Genomic DNA, 16826 nt, shown 5'->3' on the forward strand with positions numbered 1-16826 from the left:
AAAACAAAAATCAGCATTTTAAACAATTTTACATCATCATTTGAGCAACGTACAAACTGATCTAGATCAATATCTTACCATACATTTGCTAACCTTGGCCGTTGTTAACCAAATGTTGACATTGGAATTGTTTACGATGTGCGCCGTATTGTTTTATCGTGTTCTTTTCGCAAAAACTATCGTACCCGCTTGATAAACAACTGTTTCATGAATCTTCCTGTGATTTACCGCATCCTAAGATGTTGCTTAAAACAGTCCGCCTAATGCTAAGACCGGCTAAATCAATCAGCTGCAGTCAGTTGGGTAAGAAGTTGTTGATCTGCATGACCTTCCTCCATGTGCTTCGGATTGTTCTGGTCTGCGGGTGTAGCCTAAATTCGATGTGTAGAGTAGCCGCGTGTTGTGTTAATTGGAAATTTGCCTAAATTTATCCCTTGTAGTTACTGTGGCAGGCGCATTGGCAGTTAACCGCGCAATAGTGAGCTGAATAGGGCGAGTTTGGGCCGTCTGTGCACACAGTATTGTGACAAAACAATTGGCTGCTCATGAGAAAGTTGTACCAGGTGAAACTTATGCTAACATTATTAATATGAATAGTTAATTGAATGGATGTTAAGCAGCATTGCTGCCACCTTTGTTGTTGTTCTGTTGTATTTTCTATCCATATCATAATATCTCTACAAATTACATCATTTTACAAACATTCAATCGTACAAAGATGAACGATCGAAAGGGTTAATCCATGTGTTGCCCACCTATACTTTGTTTTGCTTGCTGTTGGGAAAATAAATCACTTTCTATCTAGAAGATACATTTTTCCGAACAATTCCAAAGAAAATCGATTTGTTTACATTTCATGCTAGACAAACCTTGAAAATATCTTCACCTCTCTTTACCTTGAGCAGCTAGCTGCACTGTGGCGAATCGAACCTTCCCATGTAAACGTGATAATATTTGTAAACAACAATTTTTACAAACAAATAGCCCACATTTCGTTACATTCAACAGTTTCTGCAACGCAGCGTTTTTATATTAAACCAAAATCATCCCATACCACCAACTCATCAAAGAAGTGTGCTGTTGGGCAGAATAAAATAGCAGCCCTGCACTGCGCAGCGTAATTAGCTTTCCTCTGGCCGGATTACGCATGTGACATTGCTTTTGGCGCGGTTCTCGCAGCTGCCGCGCGCACACTTTGACACACGCCACCCTGTGGGGTCGGGATTTTCGCGCTCAAAAGTCGATTTTCTTTTCATTTACGGTTTTCTGCTGCCTGCGTGTCGACGCGTTTCGTATCGTTTGTCCGTGGCGTGTGTGTGTGTCCCGTTTTACCTTTGTTTGACTTAGCCTACTTGTAAAGTGTGGTGCTTGTAAATAGTGTATTTGTTTCAGTTTCACTTGTACCTTTGGTTTGGTACAATTTCATTTCATTCACCAAATTTGTAAGTGAAGAAGCGAACGTGTAATAGCGCGTGTGTTTGCCCTATTGCGTGGAAAATTCTAACGTGTTTGTGTGTGCGTGTGTGTGTTTTTTTCTCTCTCCTCCCTCTTCCGGTCGCACGATGTTCACGTAGGACGACGCAACATTCACAACATGCCTCCGATAGCGAGCGAAAAGTTAGGCGCCAGCGGCAAGAAGCCGTTCACCGTGTTCGTCGAGGGCAACATCGGCAGTGGCAAGACGACGTTCCTGGACCACTTCCAGAAGTTTAACGACATCTGTCTGCTGACGGAGCCGGTGGAGAAGTGGCGCAACTGTGGCGGTGTCAATCTGCTCGATCTAATGTACAAGGAGTCGCACCGATGGGCGATGCCATTTCAGACCTACGTTACGCTCACGATGCTCGACATGCACACCTGCCAGACGGACAAATCGGTCAAGCTGATGGAACGGTCGCTGTTCAGTGCAAGGTGAGTGCCGAAAGTGGTACGGGTTGATTATGTTCAATTGTGTGTAAATGGCTCAATTTGCTACCAACAGAAACTGCTTCGTGGAGAGTATGCTGGCCTCCGGGTCGCTGCATCAAGGCATGTACAATGTGCTGCAGGAATGGTACGACTTCATCTGCTGCAACATTCACATACAGGCGGACCTAATCGGTAAGCATTGCGTGGAGGAGAGCGTCGAAAATAGATAAACTGTAAATAACCGGTGTTGCTTCTGCAGTGTACCTTCAAACGAGCCCCGAAGTGGTGTACGAACGGATGAAGCAGCGGGCCCGCTCGGAAGAGAGTTGCGTTCCGCTCGAGTACCTCAAGGAGCTGCATGAACTGCACGAAAACTGGCTCATTCATGGCGCCTCACCTCGTCCCGCTCCGGTAAGCACAGCATGTCTATCACTCTATGTTCTTTCTTTCTTTATTATCATACTAACCCGCACACATTCACCCCTCTTTCTGCACATCCCAGGTGTTGGTGTTGAATGCAGACCTGGACCTGAACACGATCGGGGCGGAGTACGAACGATCGGAGACGAGTATATTGAAGCCGATCCTGATAGAAAACACCAACCAGCATGCGATACTTACGTCCCCAGCGAAGCGAGCCAAGACGGACTTCTGAAACATTTCCGCTCGCGTCAGGGCCATTAGCTTGTACGGTTTTCCCTTTATATATATATTATTATTATCATTATTACCATTCGAATTGGACATACATTAACAAAAACATAACCGAGGGCCAACACAACACAACTGTGTTTTTTCCTGGCAGCAAGAAGGAGCTGTATGGGGAAGAAAATCACGTAAATTAAGAGACGACGATCCTAGTGACGAACAAAGCATGCCGTGATTCGATGCAGCAATGTTGGTATGTTGGCCTTCCCGCTAGCTTAGTGTAGTAAAGATTGAACGTTATAATACTGCTACCGTGTTTGTGTTTTTACAACATTATATTTAGTGTACGAATAATGGAAAAGGAATAAATGTTTGTGTCTGAAACTTGTAACCTTTTAACCAATTCTGGAGTAAAAAGTATTAATAATATTATGGGAATCGAACGAATACGGTGAAGAACGCCGCTTAGATGATAATGTGTTGGTTTTGCTGCATCATTACAATTTGTTATGCTACTTCAAGTCTTCTCAAGATCACGTAACAAGTAATTACTTGGTTCTAAACTGTATAAATCAATTAGAAACCCAAATGCTGCGCACAAAGCATAACAATCGTCACGCTCCAACGGATCAATGGTACAACAACAAATCTGCTCGAAATCGAGTCGTTTGAAAACGCCTGCTCGACGTCTGACAGCGCCCGGCCGCACACACTCACACATGCGCACACAGCCCAGCTGTCAACGGGCGCTTTTCCACCAGCTGGCTGGGAGCACTGGCTTTGTTTGGATGTTTGGGATTAACAAAAAATAACAAATCTGCAGAATCTGCTGTCCACCTCCCCTCTGTTGAAATCTGGTTCTGGAAATATCGGTGAATTCTGGTCCGCATTAGTGTGTAATTAGGCGTGTAATTGTCCGCTTGCGTAGTCAATTTTCCAACCACAGTGTTTGTGCGATCAGTTCGACCAAATCTCAAACAACAAAACATAACCGGGGGACGGTAAGGAATATCGATTTTTTCTTAGCCCCATATGCAGCGGGGCCAGGGTCTCATCGGCGTTTTTTTCTTCTTCCATCTCTCTCTCGCTGCCTGGCTGCGCTCGGGTGGGTGTGGGGACGCTTTCGGTGCATTGTTGTGTGGTGTTGTTGTTGCCGTCGTGAGCACAGGAACTCTTAGCACCCAAATGACCAACATCGAGCAGCACCATGACGTGGTTAAGGAAAGCTTTTTTCACTTCATCCGCAAACATATACCGAAAGCGGACCTGAGCATCGTCGACGAGATCGTGCTGTCGTACGTAATATCCATCCTCGAGGAAGCCTCCCAGGATCCGTGCTTCGATGTGGAAGGTAAGGGCGAGCGAAGGGAAGAAGACCGTCTTCAAACCCCCCTGACCAACAATTTTCCTCGATCGAATGGCTATTGATTGTGTGCGTGTGTGTGTGTGTTTGTGTGCCCTTTTTCGCTACAGGCTTTATTGAGATGATGTCGGCGTACTTTAACGACTTTGCGAACATCGAACCGGAAACGGTGTGCGCCTGGATATTTGAGCTGGAAAATCAAATCTCCAACAAGAACCCGAACTCGAAGTCGGAATCGAACAATCTGTCGCTCAAGTATGTGTCCCGGGGATGATGGGCTTCATGGCTACAAACAAAGCTCACTTATTGTTTCCTCTCTCTCTCTTCCTCTCTCTCTACCACCAGCTCGCTGTCCCTGGTCGATATGATACCGGAGGAGAAGCTGCGGGGACGCCATTCGTCCGAATCGGACCGGGAGGGGATGGGACACGACTCGCACAAACGTACCCATCGCCTGTCGGACAGCGATGGCGGCTCGACCGAGGGCTGCAACTACGATCTGTTTGCGGAGCAGTGCGACATTCTGCAGGAAATGTTTCCCGACAGTTCATTTATCGAGGTATGTATGGGGGAGGAAGGTCGGTTTACGGAACGAGAATGTTAACGTATCTCAACTCAACTCACTCACTCGCAGGTCAAGCATTGCACTCTGATCGCGAATGGAGACGTCGACCGGGCGACACAAATACTGCTCCATCGGCAGGAGGCGGGCCAAAGCCTGAAGGGCCCATCGAACAATATGCTGCAGGCGAACAAACCCCACCAGCAGGTGGACGAACACGAGCTTAAAAATCGCATCATCTCCAAGTACGTATTAAAAGCGCCTTTCGAAACACAATTCTATGGTTCTACTCCCGAATCTCTCTCTCTATCTCTCTCACACACAACTCCGACAGATATTCGTACGTGGATAAGGACCGGGAGGACAGCCGGGAGTACAAACCGGTCGCCCCGAAGGTGGAGCCGAAGAAGATGATCCGATACCGGGACAACAAGATCGTCTCGTTCAAGGGCGAACGGTACACGGAGGTGTCGCGCCGTGGTGGCGAGGAAGAGACTGAACTCAAAAAACCTAAGAAACCTATCTGTCCGTAACTAATGATACTCATCAGCCCCACACTCACTAGTTCATAGCGAAACGTTAAACGCTTCATCGAAGCTGCTGTAGTGCAACCAATCCCCGCTGGACGTGTAACGTGTTCCACGATCGCCCCCCTCAAAGACCGCCACGATTGGTGGGACTTTGGGTGATCGTAACCCTCCCCTTCCCTCTGTGCAAAAGGGCATGCTGCTGATGCTAGCTGCCCATTAATCTCAAGACTTATAGTCATTCTTCTCGCAGTAACACAAAAACAAAACCCATAACCCATCATCACCTGGTCGGGTGCGGCCAATGGTCGCACAAACGCACAGTTGTGGTTGGTGTAACATCGATCTGACGAACCGAAAGGCGAAGAGTTCAGCAATGAGATAGTAGTAGTTTATCACCCCTCCCCACCCCCCTCACTCCTCCCCAGGAAATGTGGCAATTTTCAGCTACCTTATTTGAACGTATTTTATAGTTGTACAAAATGAGCGGATGTGTTCTCGTAGGCGTAACGGAATAGTCAAGTTGCGGGACGGCATGTGGAGGACGATGATTCGATTTTGTGGTAGGCAAAAACATCTCCTGTGTACTTAATTTATATTATGTGTGTGTGTGCAATTACACAGACAGTTTTCCTCATAGCGAAAAAGGGGTTGCGAGAAAAGAGAAGAGTTTTTCTTGATGCGCCAACCCTGCTCTAAGTGGATGGAGGAGAGCCGGTGAGCATCGATATTCTAATGGGTTCCGTTACTACTTAGTTCCTTTGCAAGGGAAACCAGTGCCGCTTCCTCCTGCATTCCTTCTCTTTCCTTTGTATTATTAATTAGGTAATCGTAATATATACGTGTATAATAATATTAACAGTAATAAAAAGAAAACAACAACATGACAGTCAACCTTAAGCACAGTGCCAGAGTCTGCGGTTGATTTGGTCATCATGGTTTGTGAGAAATTAAACGCGACACACGCATGATGCAGTTATGCCGTGCAGATAGTACTTGCATTTACGATTGCACTACTATTACTACTACTACCACCGCTACTTTTGCTTGGGGTATGAATCGACGGAACCGGGCGAGAACCGTACAGAACCGTGCATACCCTCCAATACTACAAGGGTGTATTAATCATCATTTTTTCCATTTAATAAAGTTGTAGGACGGATAGGTCGGACACTCCACTACTCCAAGTCGTCATCGCTGTCGATGATCAGCTTGAAGGAGAATGGTTGGAAACCGTAGCCCAAGCCTTCGTAGAACTTGCTCATGAACTCGACCCTGCGAAGGAAGGAAGAAGGAAAGCGATTTGAAATGACGAAACGTTTAAAGGGAGAAATGGGCCCATTGCTTACCAGTGCAAACGAAGCGTATGCAGGAAGGCGGACAGTCCTTCCATCATGACGAGAATGGCGAGCGTAAACAGGGACCAGGCGCCAAAGACAAAGTACAGCATGATGGCACCCTTGTAGGAGGTTTGCTTCAGCCCCATCGAAAGCACCATGTTCCACAGCACCTCGGACAGTTCTGGTGAAAAGAAGGAGAGGGATGATAAATGGAAAACGATGCTGAGAGAAGGCGCGTTCCCAGTGTGATGCTACTAGGAAGTGATGCTTACGGGCATGGGCAAGGGACAGAGCCCACAGACGCAGGTAGGACGCAGTGTGCGACACGGTGCTGAGCACGTACTCGATCGTGTGAATGGCCTGATGGATGAAGATTTCCGCCATCGGCTCATCGTCGTGCGAATCGTGCGGTTTCGGGCTGGAGGAAGTGTGGTTCGAGTCACCGCCCTGGTGAACGTCGCCATTGTTCGGGATGGGTGTCTGTAAGCAACAAAGAAAGTAATGAATTGTTTTCTTTCAAGGACACAGAAATTGAACCCGGACTCTTCCAACTCACCGGCGAAGCGTTCTTGCGCTTGAACATCAAGTAGAACGGCTTGCCGAGCAGCATCCAGGGAATGCAGAGCAGCGCAATGAACACGAACGTGCGCTGCAGCTCGTTCTGGCCCTCGAACATGAACTCGTCGCAGCCGTGGAAGGGTTCGGAGTTTTTAAACAGCATCATGTTGATGAACATAATCAGCACGGACGGGGCGCAGCCGGGCGTGCGGGGCTGGTTGTCGGTTTTGGCCGTATACGCGATCCACTTCATGAACATCATGAACACCATGTAGGCGAACAGCAGCACCAGGAAGATGATTTGCGGCAGAAACTCGAGCACGATGCTGATGCGCTTCTTGAAGAAGTTATGGTTGACCACGCTCATGCACACGCCGAAGATCATGTGCACCACGCCGAAGATGATGGACAGCTTCATCTTGTACGAGTTGAGGAAGATGATCTTGTTCGAAGCGAGCTGCCACACCGGATCCAGCCCGATCGGGTAGATCTCGGTGTCGTAATCCGTGGAGCCAGGGTTGAGCGTAAGATCCTTGTTCGTCATCACCGTGGACGTGTTGTAGTTGACGCTCCAGGCCGAACCGAAGATGTTCATCGACTTGGAGAAGATGTCATTGTACACGAACCCGGTGTACATGGAGAACAGTCCCATCAGCAGAATAATGTACCGTCCGCCGAAGAAAATGTTCCAAATTTCGTTGGTCGACTTCTTCGCACCGAGCTTCTTCTCGCCCGTTACCATCCACAGGCCGAACAGCGCCATGATCATACCGTGCCCCAGATCACCGAACATAATACCGAACAGGAACGGGAAGGTGATGATCGTGTACAGGGCCGGATTTGCCTCCCGGTACGAGGCGATACCGTACGCGTCGATCAGATTCTGGAAGCCGCGCGTAAACTTGTTCGTCCGATTGTACGTCGGCGGTGCCTCGTTCGTGTCGATCACGTTCAGGAAGGACGGGATGGTGCTGCCCACCGCAGCCGACCCATCGGAGAGCGCTTTCTGCACCTTGGGCAGGTCCGGCACCGGCACCCAGCACTCCCCGATCAGACACTTCTTCGTGACGTCCATGTTGAACAGGTTGAGCGTGTGGTAGATCGCCTTCATCTTCTTCACCATGATGCGCCAGCTGAACAGCTCCTTCGCCACGCTGGCCAGCACGATCGCCCGGTGGTCCTGCGTTTGGTTCAGCACCATCCGCAGGTCCTCGAGCCGGGTGCAGACGCCCTTCACCATGTCGGTGCGCTCCGAGCCCGAGCTGGGGCACGGGTACAGCGACACGTGGTACCCGGTGCACACCTTCTTGATGCGCGCCTTCAGCTGCTCACCTTGGAAGAACGCCACGAACACGGTTTTGAAGATTTCATTGCCCTGCGCGTTCGGAGAGAAAGAACGGGAGGAAAGCGTATCAACCAGGAGCGCTCTCGCTCTCTCTTTCCTTTGCTATTTTTGAACGCTAGTGGCCCATTGCTATTTTGGCACCACTATTGTTATAGATAATTTTAGGAAACCCTTTTCCTCCCTTCAACCCCACCGCTTATCTTACCGTGGCCGGATCTTCCAACGGTTCCTCCAGCTCGACCTGGCGCAGAAAGATGTTACCGCGCGAGATGCGCCACAGCATCCGCTCGAAACCGGGCATCTTTTCGCGCTGGATGACGCCCGCCACGAAACCCAAGCGCCCACGGCTCTGGGCCGCGGTCGGGTCCTCTGCGATCAGGTTGCTCTTCGCCGCGTCCGTGCTCACGATCACCTCCTGCTCGAAGAAGAACGATTGCGTCCGCTCGAGCACGTGCTTCAGCTCGGTCAGCTCGAGATAGTTCGACTTCAGGTTGACCGCGTTCTGCGACAGCTCCAGTATTTCGTTCTCCGTCTTCTCGAGCCGCGCCTCGAGGTCGATGATTTCGCGCGGGTTCGGCGCCCGCGGCCAATCGTCCACCGAGCACTCCGGGATCTGCACGCTGTCCTTCTTCACCTCGCCCTCGACGTAGCGCAGCTTGCGCTCCATCTCGTCGCAGCGGCGCACCTCGCTGACAAACTTGCGCTGGAACGCGTTCACGTCGGCATTCAGCTAGAAGAGATGCGCAGAGGAGGAGAAGTTGTAGTGTTTGCAGGGGAGTTCGATTCGACAGTTATATGCGCCATCGACTTACGTCACGAAACTGGACGGCGCCCGTTTCACCCAGCTCGGAGACGGACGTGTAGGCCGCTTCCGGTTGAATAAACATCTGGCACAGGGCCATCTCCTCGCTCCGGAACATCATCGCCATGGTGGTGGCGGGGGCTGGGGGGTTCTCCTACAAGCTGAAATCAAGCTGCCGGGAGGGCCAACACAAAAACGAGCCAGTGAAAGTAATTGTTCACCAATTAGTCTAACGAGCTAACAAAAAACGAGGCACCGAGAGCTGCTCTAAACGACCCCCGAAAGCGGTGTTCCTCGCCTCGCCGACTGTGTCGAGAGGAGCATGAGATCGAGTAGGCAGAACAACTCGTGATGCCTATCACGTGACTGCCTTGCGCTTGCGATCGTTTGCACACAAAGCCTGTTTGAAAAATCAATCACCTGACAGCGGTGGTCGAGCAGCACGGAATTCGCCAAATCTGCCTGCCTACGGTTCTACACGCTTCCACACACTTACTTTCACCCTCCGGTACGCACTGCCTCTCTCTCTCTCTCTCTCTCTCTTCACACAACTCCTCGGTGACCCTGGTGGTCCGGTAGTCGCGCTTTAGTTGGTTTTGCGGATACTTTTAAAGTTCAAGGACGGCAACGGCGCCCGATCGAGCGTGGAGCTTGCTGATCGGGTGTAGAGTCTTCCGGTCGAGTGTCACTGAACGACTGAATCGAAGCAGCGCAGCGCGGCGCGGCACCACAACGGCCGGATCGCTTTCGGGCTAACCGAGCAATCGATCGCGATCTTGTGATGCTTTCGGGCACGCGCTCGCTGTCTCTTTCTCTCTCTCTCGTGGTCGCCCCACCAACAGCAAAGCAGTACGCGTCACACGACGCGTTCTAATTGCAACGGCCAACTAGACGAGAGATGGTGGCTGCGGGCAGCTGGTTGTTTTTGTTTGTCCGCCACTGTGCGTGTGCGTGTGTGTTCGAGCGCGCCTAACACTGGGTTTGTTTTATTAGATCTAGCTGCTGGTTGGTACTGTCGCAGCGCCACACAGCGGTATCAATGTAGCACACTTGTACTGTTTTCACTGTTGGTTGGAAGATCGGAAATGCGATGCTTACACTTACGCCGATTGCGAGCCCCGTTCCGGATCACGTGGTGTTGCTAACGTTTTTGACGATGACGATCGCACATGGAACTGACCAGTCGTGGCTTTGAAGGATGGGTTTTGTGGCCCCCCTCTCTCCCCGGGCTGGTGTCACTTATTTGCAGATCCGCACTAATTTGCACCACAAACAGCTAGCACCTCTCCCGAACAAACTCTCTCACACACAAACTCACACACACGGAGCGCGCGATCATGTGATGAAGAATGATGACTCTGTATCCGCTGTATGCACACACGGAGATGCAACCTTTAGCGTGGTGTGCTTATCACTAAACGAAGCACGATCGACCAATACCTCGCAGCAGCAGCAGCACCAGCAGCATGATGTTCGTGAACGACGCCACGCTATAACCCTCCTCTCCCCTCCGCCCCGGACACACCCAACACAGCGCAAACACGCACTAACTAACTCTCCGAGCGCCTTTTTTTATTTCTTACAATGGGGTTGTAAGGTCACGCGCACTCGAAGGGCGGCACAGCGCGACAACGATGCTCGACACGACGGGGCCTTTGCTGGGCGGATCAGGTGCGCGTTCCATTTCGATTGATCGAGCCATTTTCGATCGTGTATGTCGATCGATCGTGGTAGTGGTGGTACGCACGTATCGCGATTGCATCCGGAGTGTGCTAGACGGCCGGACGGAACGGACACAGAGACACAGAGAGGTTGCGGAGAGTGATACGGTAGGTATGGCTACACATATTTGGGGATTGTGTGTGTGCTGGATGCAGCGGCGATGTGTGGCCGGTTGAGTAAACATTTGCTCTTCGGGGAAGACGAGTCGGTTGTGGAGCGAATTTCTCGTTAAAGGGAAGGCTAGTACAGTGCAGTGACTAGACCCACGACCAGAGCGTCGTACGTTACACATCTCTGTGCCGGGGGGCTTGTGCGAAGCATAATGTTTGTTGTAACAAACGTTGTAACATTTCGTAGCTAGTATTACGATGATGCAAGATGATTGAGTTACAGAACACCGTTTGTTATCAGATTGAAATCCATTCCGACAAGCGGTCTTAGTTTGATGACTGTATTGCTTCCTTCGTACTTGTTTTTCGCTTTAGCTGTGATCATACCAGATATACCTCATGGGGAAAAACGATAAAAATAATCTATTTGCATGTTCAACTTCGTACAAAGCGATTGATTGACGACATCATCCCCCAAAGCCGGTGAGTAACGTTGCCACATGTTTCTCACTCAAACTACGATTGGTTTGACGTGAAAGACGACTATGGTCCCACAAGTCGCAGCTTATCATCTACCGATGACTATCCAAGGGAACACTGCTAGTTACAACACTGTTCAGGTTCCGGTATATTTCTCGGGAACTTCTCCTCCCATCCCTAGATTCTATTGTTTCAAAAAGGCGCCGTAAACCGTTCGTAAGGTCAGCTTCCTCCATACACCCACCATAAGTAAAAGGTGATGGTAATTAAGGTTTGTTCTACCCACGATGTACTGATATCCGATGCAAATTTGTCTTCGTTTGGATATGAATGTTTAAATAATTGGAGAAAATTCCTGATCAATTCTTTGAATTTTCTACCATCGGATAGATTCTTATTCATAAACAAAGTAATAACTGTTATAAGCCATGTAGAGCTAGGCTATTTTTGACTTGCGGAGATAATGGAAGATAACGACATCTTGCTCTGAAAGAAACCGGAGCGGCTAGTGATGATGATGATGATAATCATGATAACTCCAACCCAACAGAGGTTTGAGATGGACAGAAGTCTTATGGACAGAAGTAACTTTGCGATACTTATCTAATGTTAGGTATGAGCATCGTCTTCGCATCCACTAACACAACTCACTGGATACAAACACTCAAAACGACCAACATAGTTACATCCAAGGAAAAAGGATATTTTGTGATATAAAGTAGAAGTAAAAAGAAATCCTCTACTCAAGCATCACTTTAAGTTGCATTCTATACCATCGTTTATTTCATCAGTGGCATCTACAGGTTGGTAGCATACTTCAACCTCTCCCTAAACTGATCGGTTTAGTCAGCTTCCTCTTCCTCCAGTATAGCCTTGAACGAGAACGGCTTGAAGGCGTAGCCCAAACCTTCGTAGAATTTGCTCATGAACTCGACCCTGTTGTAAGAAGGAGAAATAGCAGTAGATGGAATTCATTATTCACTTTTCGATTGCAGTTTCACCACTGTTCATACCAGTGCAGACGAAGAGTGTGCAGGAAGGCGGAAAGTCCCTCCATGCCCACCAGGATGCCAATGGTCAGCACGGACCACGGCCAGAACACCAGCCAAATCATGATGGCACCAACGTACGAGTCATTTCGCAACCCGATCGTGAACACCATGTTGTACAGCACCTCCGATAGCTCTGAAAACAAACAGAGATTTAAAGTAAGAACAAAAAGGCAGTCCAACGATTCGTCCATCCAAACTTACGGGCGTGAGCCAGCGACAAAGCCCACAGTCGCAGGTAGGACGCAGTGTGCGAGATGGTACTGAGGATGTACTCGATCGTGTGGATCGCCTGATGGATGAAGATTTCACTCATCGGCTCATCGTCGTGATGGTTGGAGGAGGAGGAGGATTGATGTGCCACCTCCGAACCGTGCTCGGTGCTCTTGCCCTTGCGCTTGAACATGATGTAGAACGGCTTGGCCAGCAGCAACCAGGGGATGCAGATCAGCCCCAGCACGATGAAGATCACCTGCAGCGTGTCCTGACCTTCGAACATAAACTCCTTGCACGTATCGAGCGGCTCCTGGTTCTTGAACAGCATCATGTTGATGAACATGATCAGCACGGACGGTGCGCAGCCCGGCTTCAGGTGATCCTCATCGGTGACCGCGCTGTACATGATCCACTTGAAGAACATCATGAAGCACATGTAGGCGAACAGCAGCACCAGGAACATCATCTGCGGGATAAACTCCAGCAGAATGTTTACCCGGCGGTTGAAGTGATTGTGGTTGACCAGGCTCATGCACACACCGAAGATCATGTGCACCACGCCGAAGATGATCGACAGCTTCATCTTGAAGGAGTTGAGGAAGATGATCTTGTTGGTGGCCAACATCCAGAGCGGATCCAACCCGTACCAGTACACCGTTTCCGAGTAGTCGGTTGTTGGGTTGAGCTGCAGCTCCTTGTTCGTCATCACCGTCGACGTGTTGTAGTTGACGCTCCAGGCCGAACCGAAGATGTTCATACCCTTCGAGAAGACGTCATTGTAGACGAAACCGGTGTACATGGAGAAGATACCCATCAGCAGGATGATGTACCGACCGCCGAAGAACAGCTGCCAGATTTCCTCCTTGTTCTTGTCCAGCGTCTTCTCCCACAGCACCATCCACATGCCGAGCAGGAACAGGATCAACCCGTGCCCCAGATCACCGAACATGATCGCGAACAGGAACGGAAAGGTGATGATCGTGTACAGGGCCGGGTTAGCCTCACGGTACGTCGCAATACCGTACGATTCGATCAGGTTCTGGAAGCCACGCGTAAACTTGTTCGTCTTGTTGTACGTCGGTGGATCCTCGTCGGTGGCGATGATGTTCAGGAACGACGGCACAGCGCTACCCACTGCTGCCGAACCGTTCACCAGGGCCGTCTTGACGTCCTGCAGACCGGCCGTCGGTACCCAAGCCTCACCGAACAGACACTTCTTGGAGACGTCCACGTTGAACATGTTCAGCGTGTGGTAGATGGCTTTCACCTTCTTCACGATGATCTCCCAGTTCGGCACCTCCTTGGCCACGTTCAGCAGCACACGCTGGCGTTGGTCCTGCGTCTGGCCGAGCACCATCTTCAGATCCTCGATGCGGGTACGCACCCCACGCAGCATCTCCTCCCGCTCGTTGTACTCGTTCGGGCACGGATACAGCGACGCATGGTAACTGTGAAGGAAAGGATTGGAACATATTCACCGTTGGAAGAAGAACCGTTTGATGCTGCCTGTTGGTACTTACCCAGCGCACACCTTCTTGACGCGAGCCTTCAGCTGTTCGCCTTGGAAGAACGCAACGAACACAATCTTGTGAACCGAATCACCCTGGAGCACGAATGGACAAGATAAAATGAGCACGTCAGCAAACAGATGGTAAGGCACGGTAAATAGAGATATGGATCTTAAAACAACCCAAAAAATGAGGCCAAATATCTCGCTATCTACAGCAGGAGGTCTAATAATGTTGTTATATCATCATCCGTTTCATAACTTCTGCACGATCACGGACCAGAGAGAGAGCATTTTTAGCCCAAAATTTCACTAATCTTTCTTAATTGCACGAACAAAACGGTGTTTTTTTCTTCTTCACTCGCTTCCCATCAGTACGCCACTTACACCTCGTGACCTTATCTGCTCAACAAAAAGCTGAACAACTGCCCCATGTGACCAGCTGCGCCAATCGAAGTTGTTACGCTTGTGAAACACGCACCGCAACAACCACTCGATCTCGTCTGACGTCTGATAAAACACACGTACCGCACAATGACCCGCACACGGGAACAGACACACGGGCTCACTAAACTTACCGTTTTCGGATCCACCAGCGACTCCTCCAGCGTGGCCTGGCGCAAGAAAATGTTACCACGTGACACGCGCCACAGCATGCGCTCGAAGCCGATGATGCGTTCGCGCGAAATCACGCCCGCCACAAAGCCGAGCGGTTTGCCATCGTTGGCCGCCTCGCCGCCAGTCGCCTCCAGGTTCTGGACGTTCGATTTGTCCGAGAAGAACACCTGCAGGGAAGAGGGCGTTTGTAAAAGTGACCCCGATCGGGCGAACGGTCGCGACGGTTGCGCTTACTTGAGTCTTCTCCAGCACATGCTTCAGCTCGGTCAGCTCCATAAAGTTCTGCAGCAGCGCATTGTTGTTCTCCGACAGCTCGACGATCTCGTTCTCCGTCTTCTCGAGCTGCGCCTCGAGGTCGATGATTTCGCGCGAGTTCGGCGTGCGCGGAATCACCTCCGGCATGTCCGGGATGGCGACCGAATCCTTCACGATCTCGCGCCGGATGTAGCCGATCTTGCGCTCCATCTCCTCGCAGCGCCGGATCTCGCTCGTGTACTTCCGCTGGAACATGTTGATGTCCGTGTTCAGCTGTGAAGATATGGGAGGGAGAAAAGGTGGTTTTGCAAGGACTTATTGGAGGCAAGGGGCGAGTAACTTGCTGCTGGTACTTACGTCACGGAACTGCGCAATGCCCAGCTCGCCCAGCTCGGCCACCGATTGGTAGGCAGCTTCCGGTTGTATGAGCAGCTGGACCATGCTCATCTCCTCGCTTCGGAACATCGCACCCATGGTTGGTGTCGTTCGGAGGAAGTTACACTTCCTGCACTATTCACTATGTAGACCACTTCAAGTACTGCACCAAGAGCACCGAGATGAATGCCTGCCTTTCGTTTTTGGGGCCGCTGTTTCACGACTGTTCCGTTCCACTGCTGAACGGCATCTGCTCTCCACGTCCAGAGAGTGACGCGAGCCAATGCTGGGGTCGGTTTTACCTGTGATAGCGGTATCTTACATTTAGCATGTCGTGTACAGCGCCCCGCGATAAGAACGTCACGTGAGACTTTGAGGTAAGTTGCAGAACTACGGGCCATCATATGATGATTGGGCATCGGGCGGTTTTGTGAGCGACATTCCAGGGACTTGGCGTCGCATATTTACCTATTACAACTAAGCTTAGGAATCAATATCAATCGGACAAGCAACCATAGGACCAGCCAACTGCTTGACTCCAAGACACCTAAAAACTTCTATCGAAACCCTTCAATGCATTTCATACTTCATAGTTATCTCATTTAAATAGAGCACTACAACCCTATTCCCATAACTCCATAAATCTTCGCCGGCGGCACTACGGTTCATCACTAATCCGTTGCCCTCGTTGTCGCCTTCCCTTCCTTTGTAGGCCTGGTGTCGCCGTGCTTAGGCCGGCTTAAAGCAAATAGGGTTGTTGAAGGGCTTTTTCGGAACGCTCCAGGTGACTCCAGCGGGCTGCGATAACGATTGTGCGATAAGAAGGAAACAACCATCTACACCACAACGCCGTACGCCGTCACACGCTGACGCGCACAGACATTGCCAATGCTGTGGTAATTAAACACACAGACAAGTTTATCTGCCCTGCAGCAACTGTCCCTGCACAGAAGCCTTTACCCGGGGGTTGTTATGATAATTGGAAAACAACCGTGTCTAACATCGGGCGAAAGGGCTAAACAGTGTAGTATTTGCAAACGATGGTGCTATCTTGCCACAATTAGCATTATCGGGGTGGGTGGGGTTTGAGAAGACTATTTATAGCAGTGCGTTTGCATGCTCGCAAAGTGGATGAGTTGAGTTATTAGCAACGTAGTTATTTGATTCCAACATCTTCAGTATTTTATCAAACGGATGACGATAAAGGAGTGTCTTTGGAATGTATCGTGGATCAATTATCGTACATTTTTGGAAGATTTTCCAATATCGCAATACGCAGATAACAAATAAAAGAAAAATCTAAAACAATACATGAAAAAAGAAACAATCTAAGACCTGTAACGCCAGCTCTATGTACTCTGTACTTTTAAAAAATAACCGTCAGTTTGAATACGCAGCCATTCGAAGCACGCAGCCACTTTTTAAGCAACGCGTGGTGGCA

The 16826-nt window shown here is 49.8% G+C and overlaps 4 protein-coding genes across 6 annotated transcripts; 2 read left to right on the forward strand and 2 right to left on the reverse strand.

The window, feature by feature from the left end:
* The first annotated feature begins 110 nt into the window (after nt 1-110).
* Nucleotides 111-2959, forward strand: LOC120953957 (deoxynucleoside kinase). 3 transcript variants are annotated; one of them, XM_040374418.2, is made up of 6 exons: nt 112-303; nt 441-563; nt 1575-1911; nt 1982-2100; nt 2168-2319; nt 2411-2959. In XM_040374418.2, exons 3-6 carry the CDS (start codon nt 1595-1597, stop codon nt 2561-2563), a joined length of 741 nt encoding a protein of 246 aa, XP_040230352.2. In that variant the 5' UTR covers nt 112-303; nt 441-563; nt 1575-1594; the 3' UTR covers nt 2564-2959. The 3 variants fall into 3 exon arrangements, with proteins under 3 accessions (XP_040230350.2, XP_040230352.2, XP_040230351.2); XM_040374416.2 differs by lacking the exon at nt 441-563 and having other exon boundaries at nt 111-303; XM_040374417.2 differs by lacking the exons at nt 112-303; nt 441-563 and adding an exon at nt 1094-1442.
* A 279-nt stretch (nt 2960-3238) lies between these two features.
* LOC120953956 (CUE domain-containing protein 2) lies at nt 3239-5908 on the forward strand. The gene is made up of 6 exons (XM_040374415.2): nt 3239-3557; nt 3725-3907; nt 4030-4174; nt 4265-4478; nt 4554-4726; nt 4816-5908. The coding sequence occupies exons 2-6, from the start codon at nt 3742-3744 to the stop codon at nt 5012-5014; spliced, it is 897 nt and encodes a 298-aa protein (XP_040230349.1). The 5' UTR covers nt 3239-3557; nt 3725-3741; the 3' UTR covers nt 5015-5908.
* Nucleotides 5909-5984: 76 nt separating this feature from the next.
* On the reverse strand, nt 5985-10111 carry LOC120953953 (V-type proton ATPase 116 kDa subunit a 1-like). The gene is made up of 7 exons (XM_040374409.2): nt 9550-10111; nt 9064-9225; nt 8457-8981; nt 6905-8281; nt 6621-6828; nt 6358-6529; nt 5985-6283 (listed from the first exon to the last, which is right to left on the reverse strand). The coding sequence occupies exons 2-7, from the start codon at nt 9178-9180 to the stop codon at nt 6187-6189; spliced, it is 2496 nt and encodes an 831-aa protein (XP_040230343.2). The 5' UTR covers nt 9181-9225; nt 9550-10111; the 3' UTR covers nt 5985-6186.
* A 2008-nt stretch (nt 10112-12119) lies between these two features.
* LOC120953955 (V-type proton ATPase 116 kDa subunit a 1-like) lies at nt 12120-15632 on the reverse strand. Its single transcript, XM_040374414.2, has 7 exons — nt 15368-15632; nt 14990-15283; nt 14716-14922; nt 14151-14233; nt 12619-14078; nt 12379-12550; nt 12120-12301 (listed from the first exon to the last, which is right to left on the reverse strand). The coding sequence occupies exons 1-7, from the start codon at nt 15482-15484 to the stop codon at nt 12208-12210; spliced, it is 2427 nt and encodes an 808-aa protein (XP_040230348.1). The 5' UTR covers nt 15485-15632; the 3' UTR covers nt 12120-12207.
* Between the last annotated feature and the right edge of the window lie 1194 nt (nt 15633-16826).

This window comes from Anopheles coluzzii, chromosome 2 (assembly GCF_943734685.1).
Source record: "Anopheles coluzzii chromosome 2, AcolN3, whole genome shotgun sequence".
NCBI classification, from domain to species: domain Eukaryota; kingdom Metazoa; phylum Arthropoda; class Insecta; order Diptera; family Culicidae; genus Anopheles; species Anopheles coluzzii.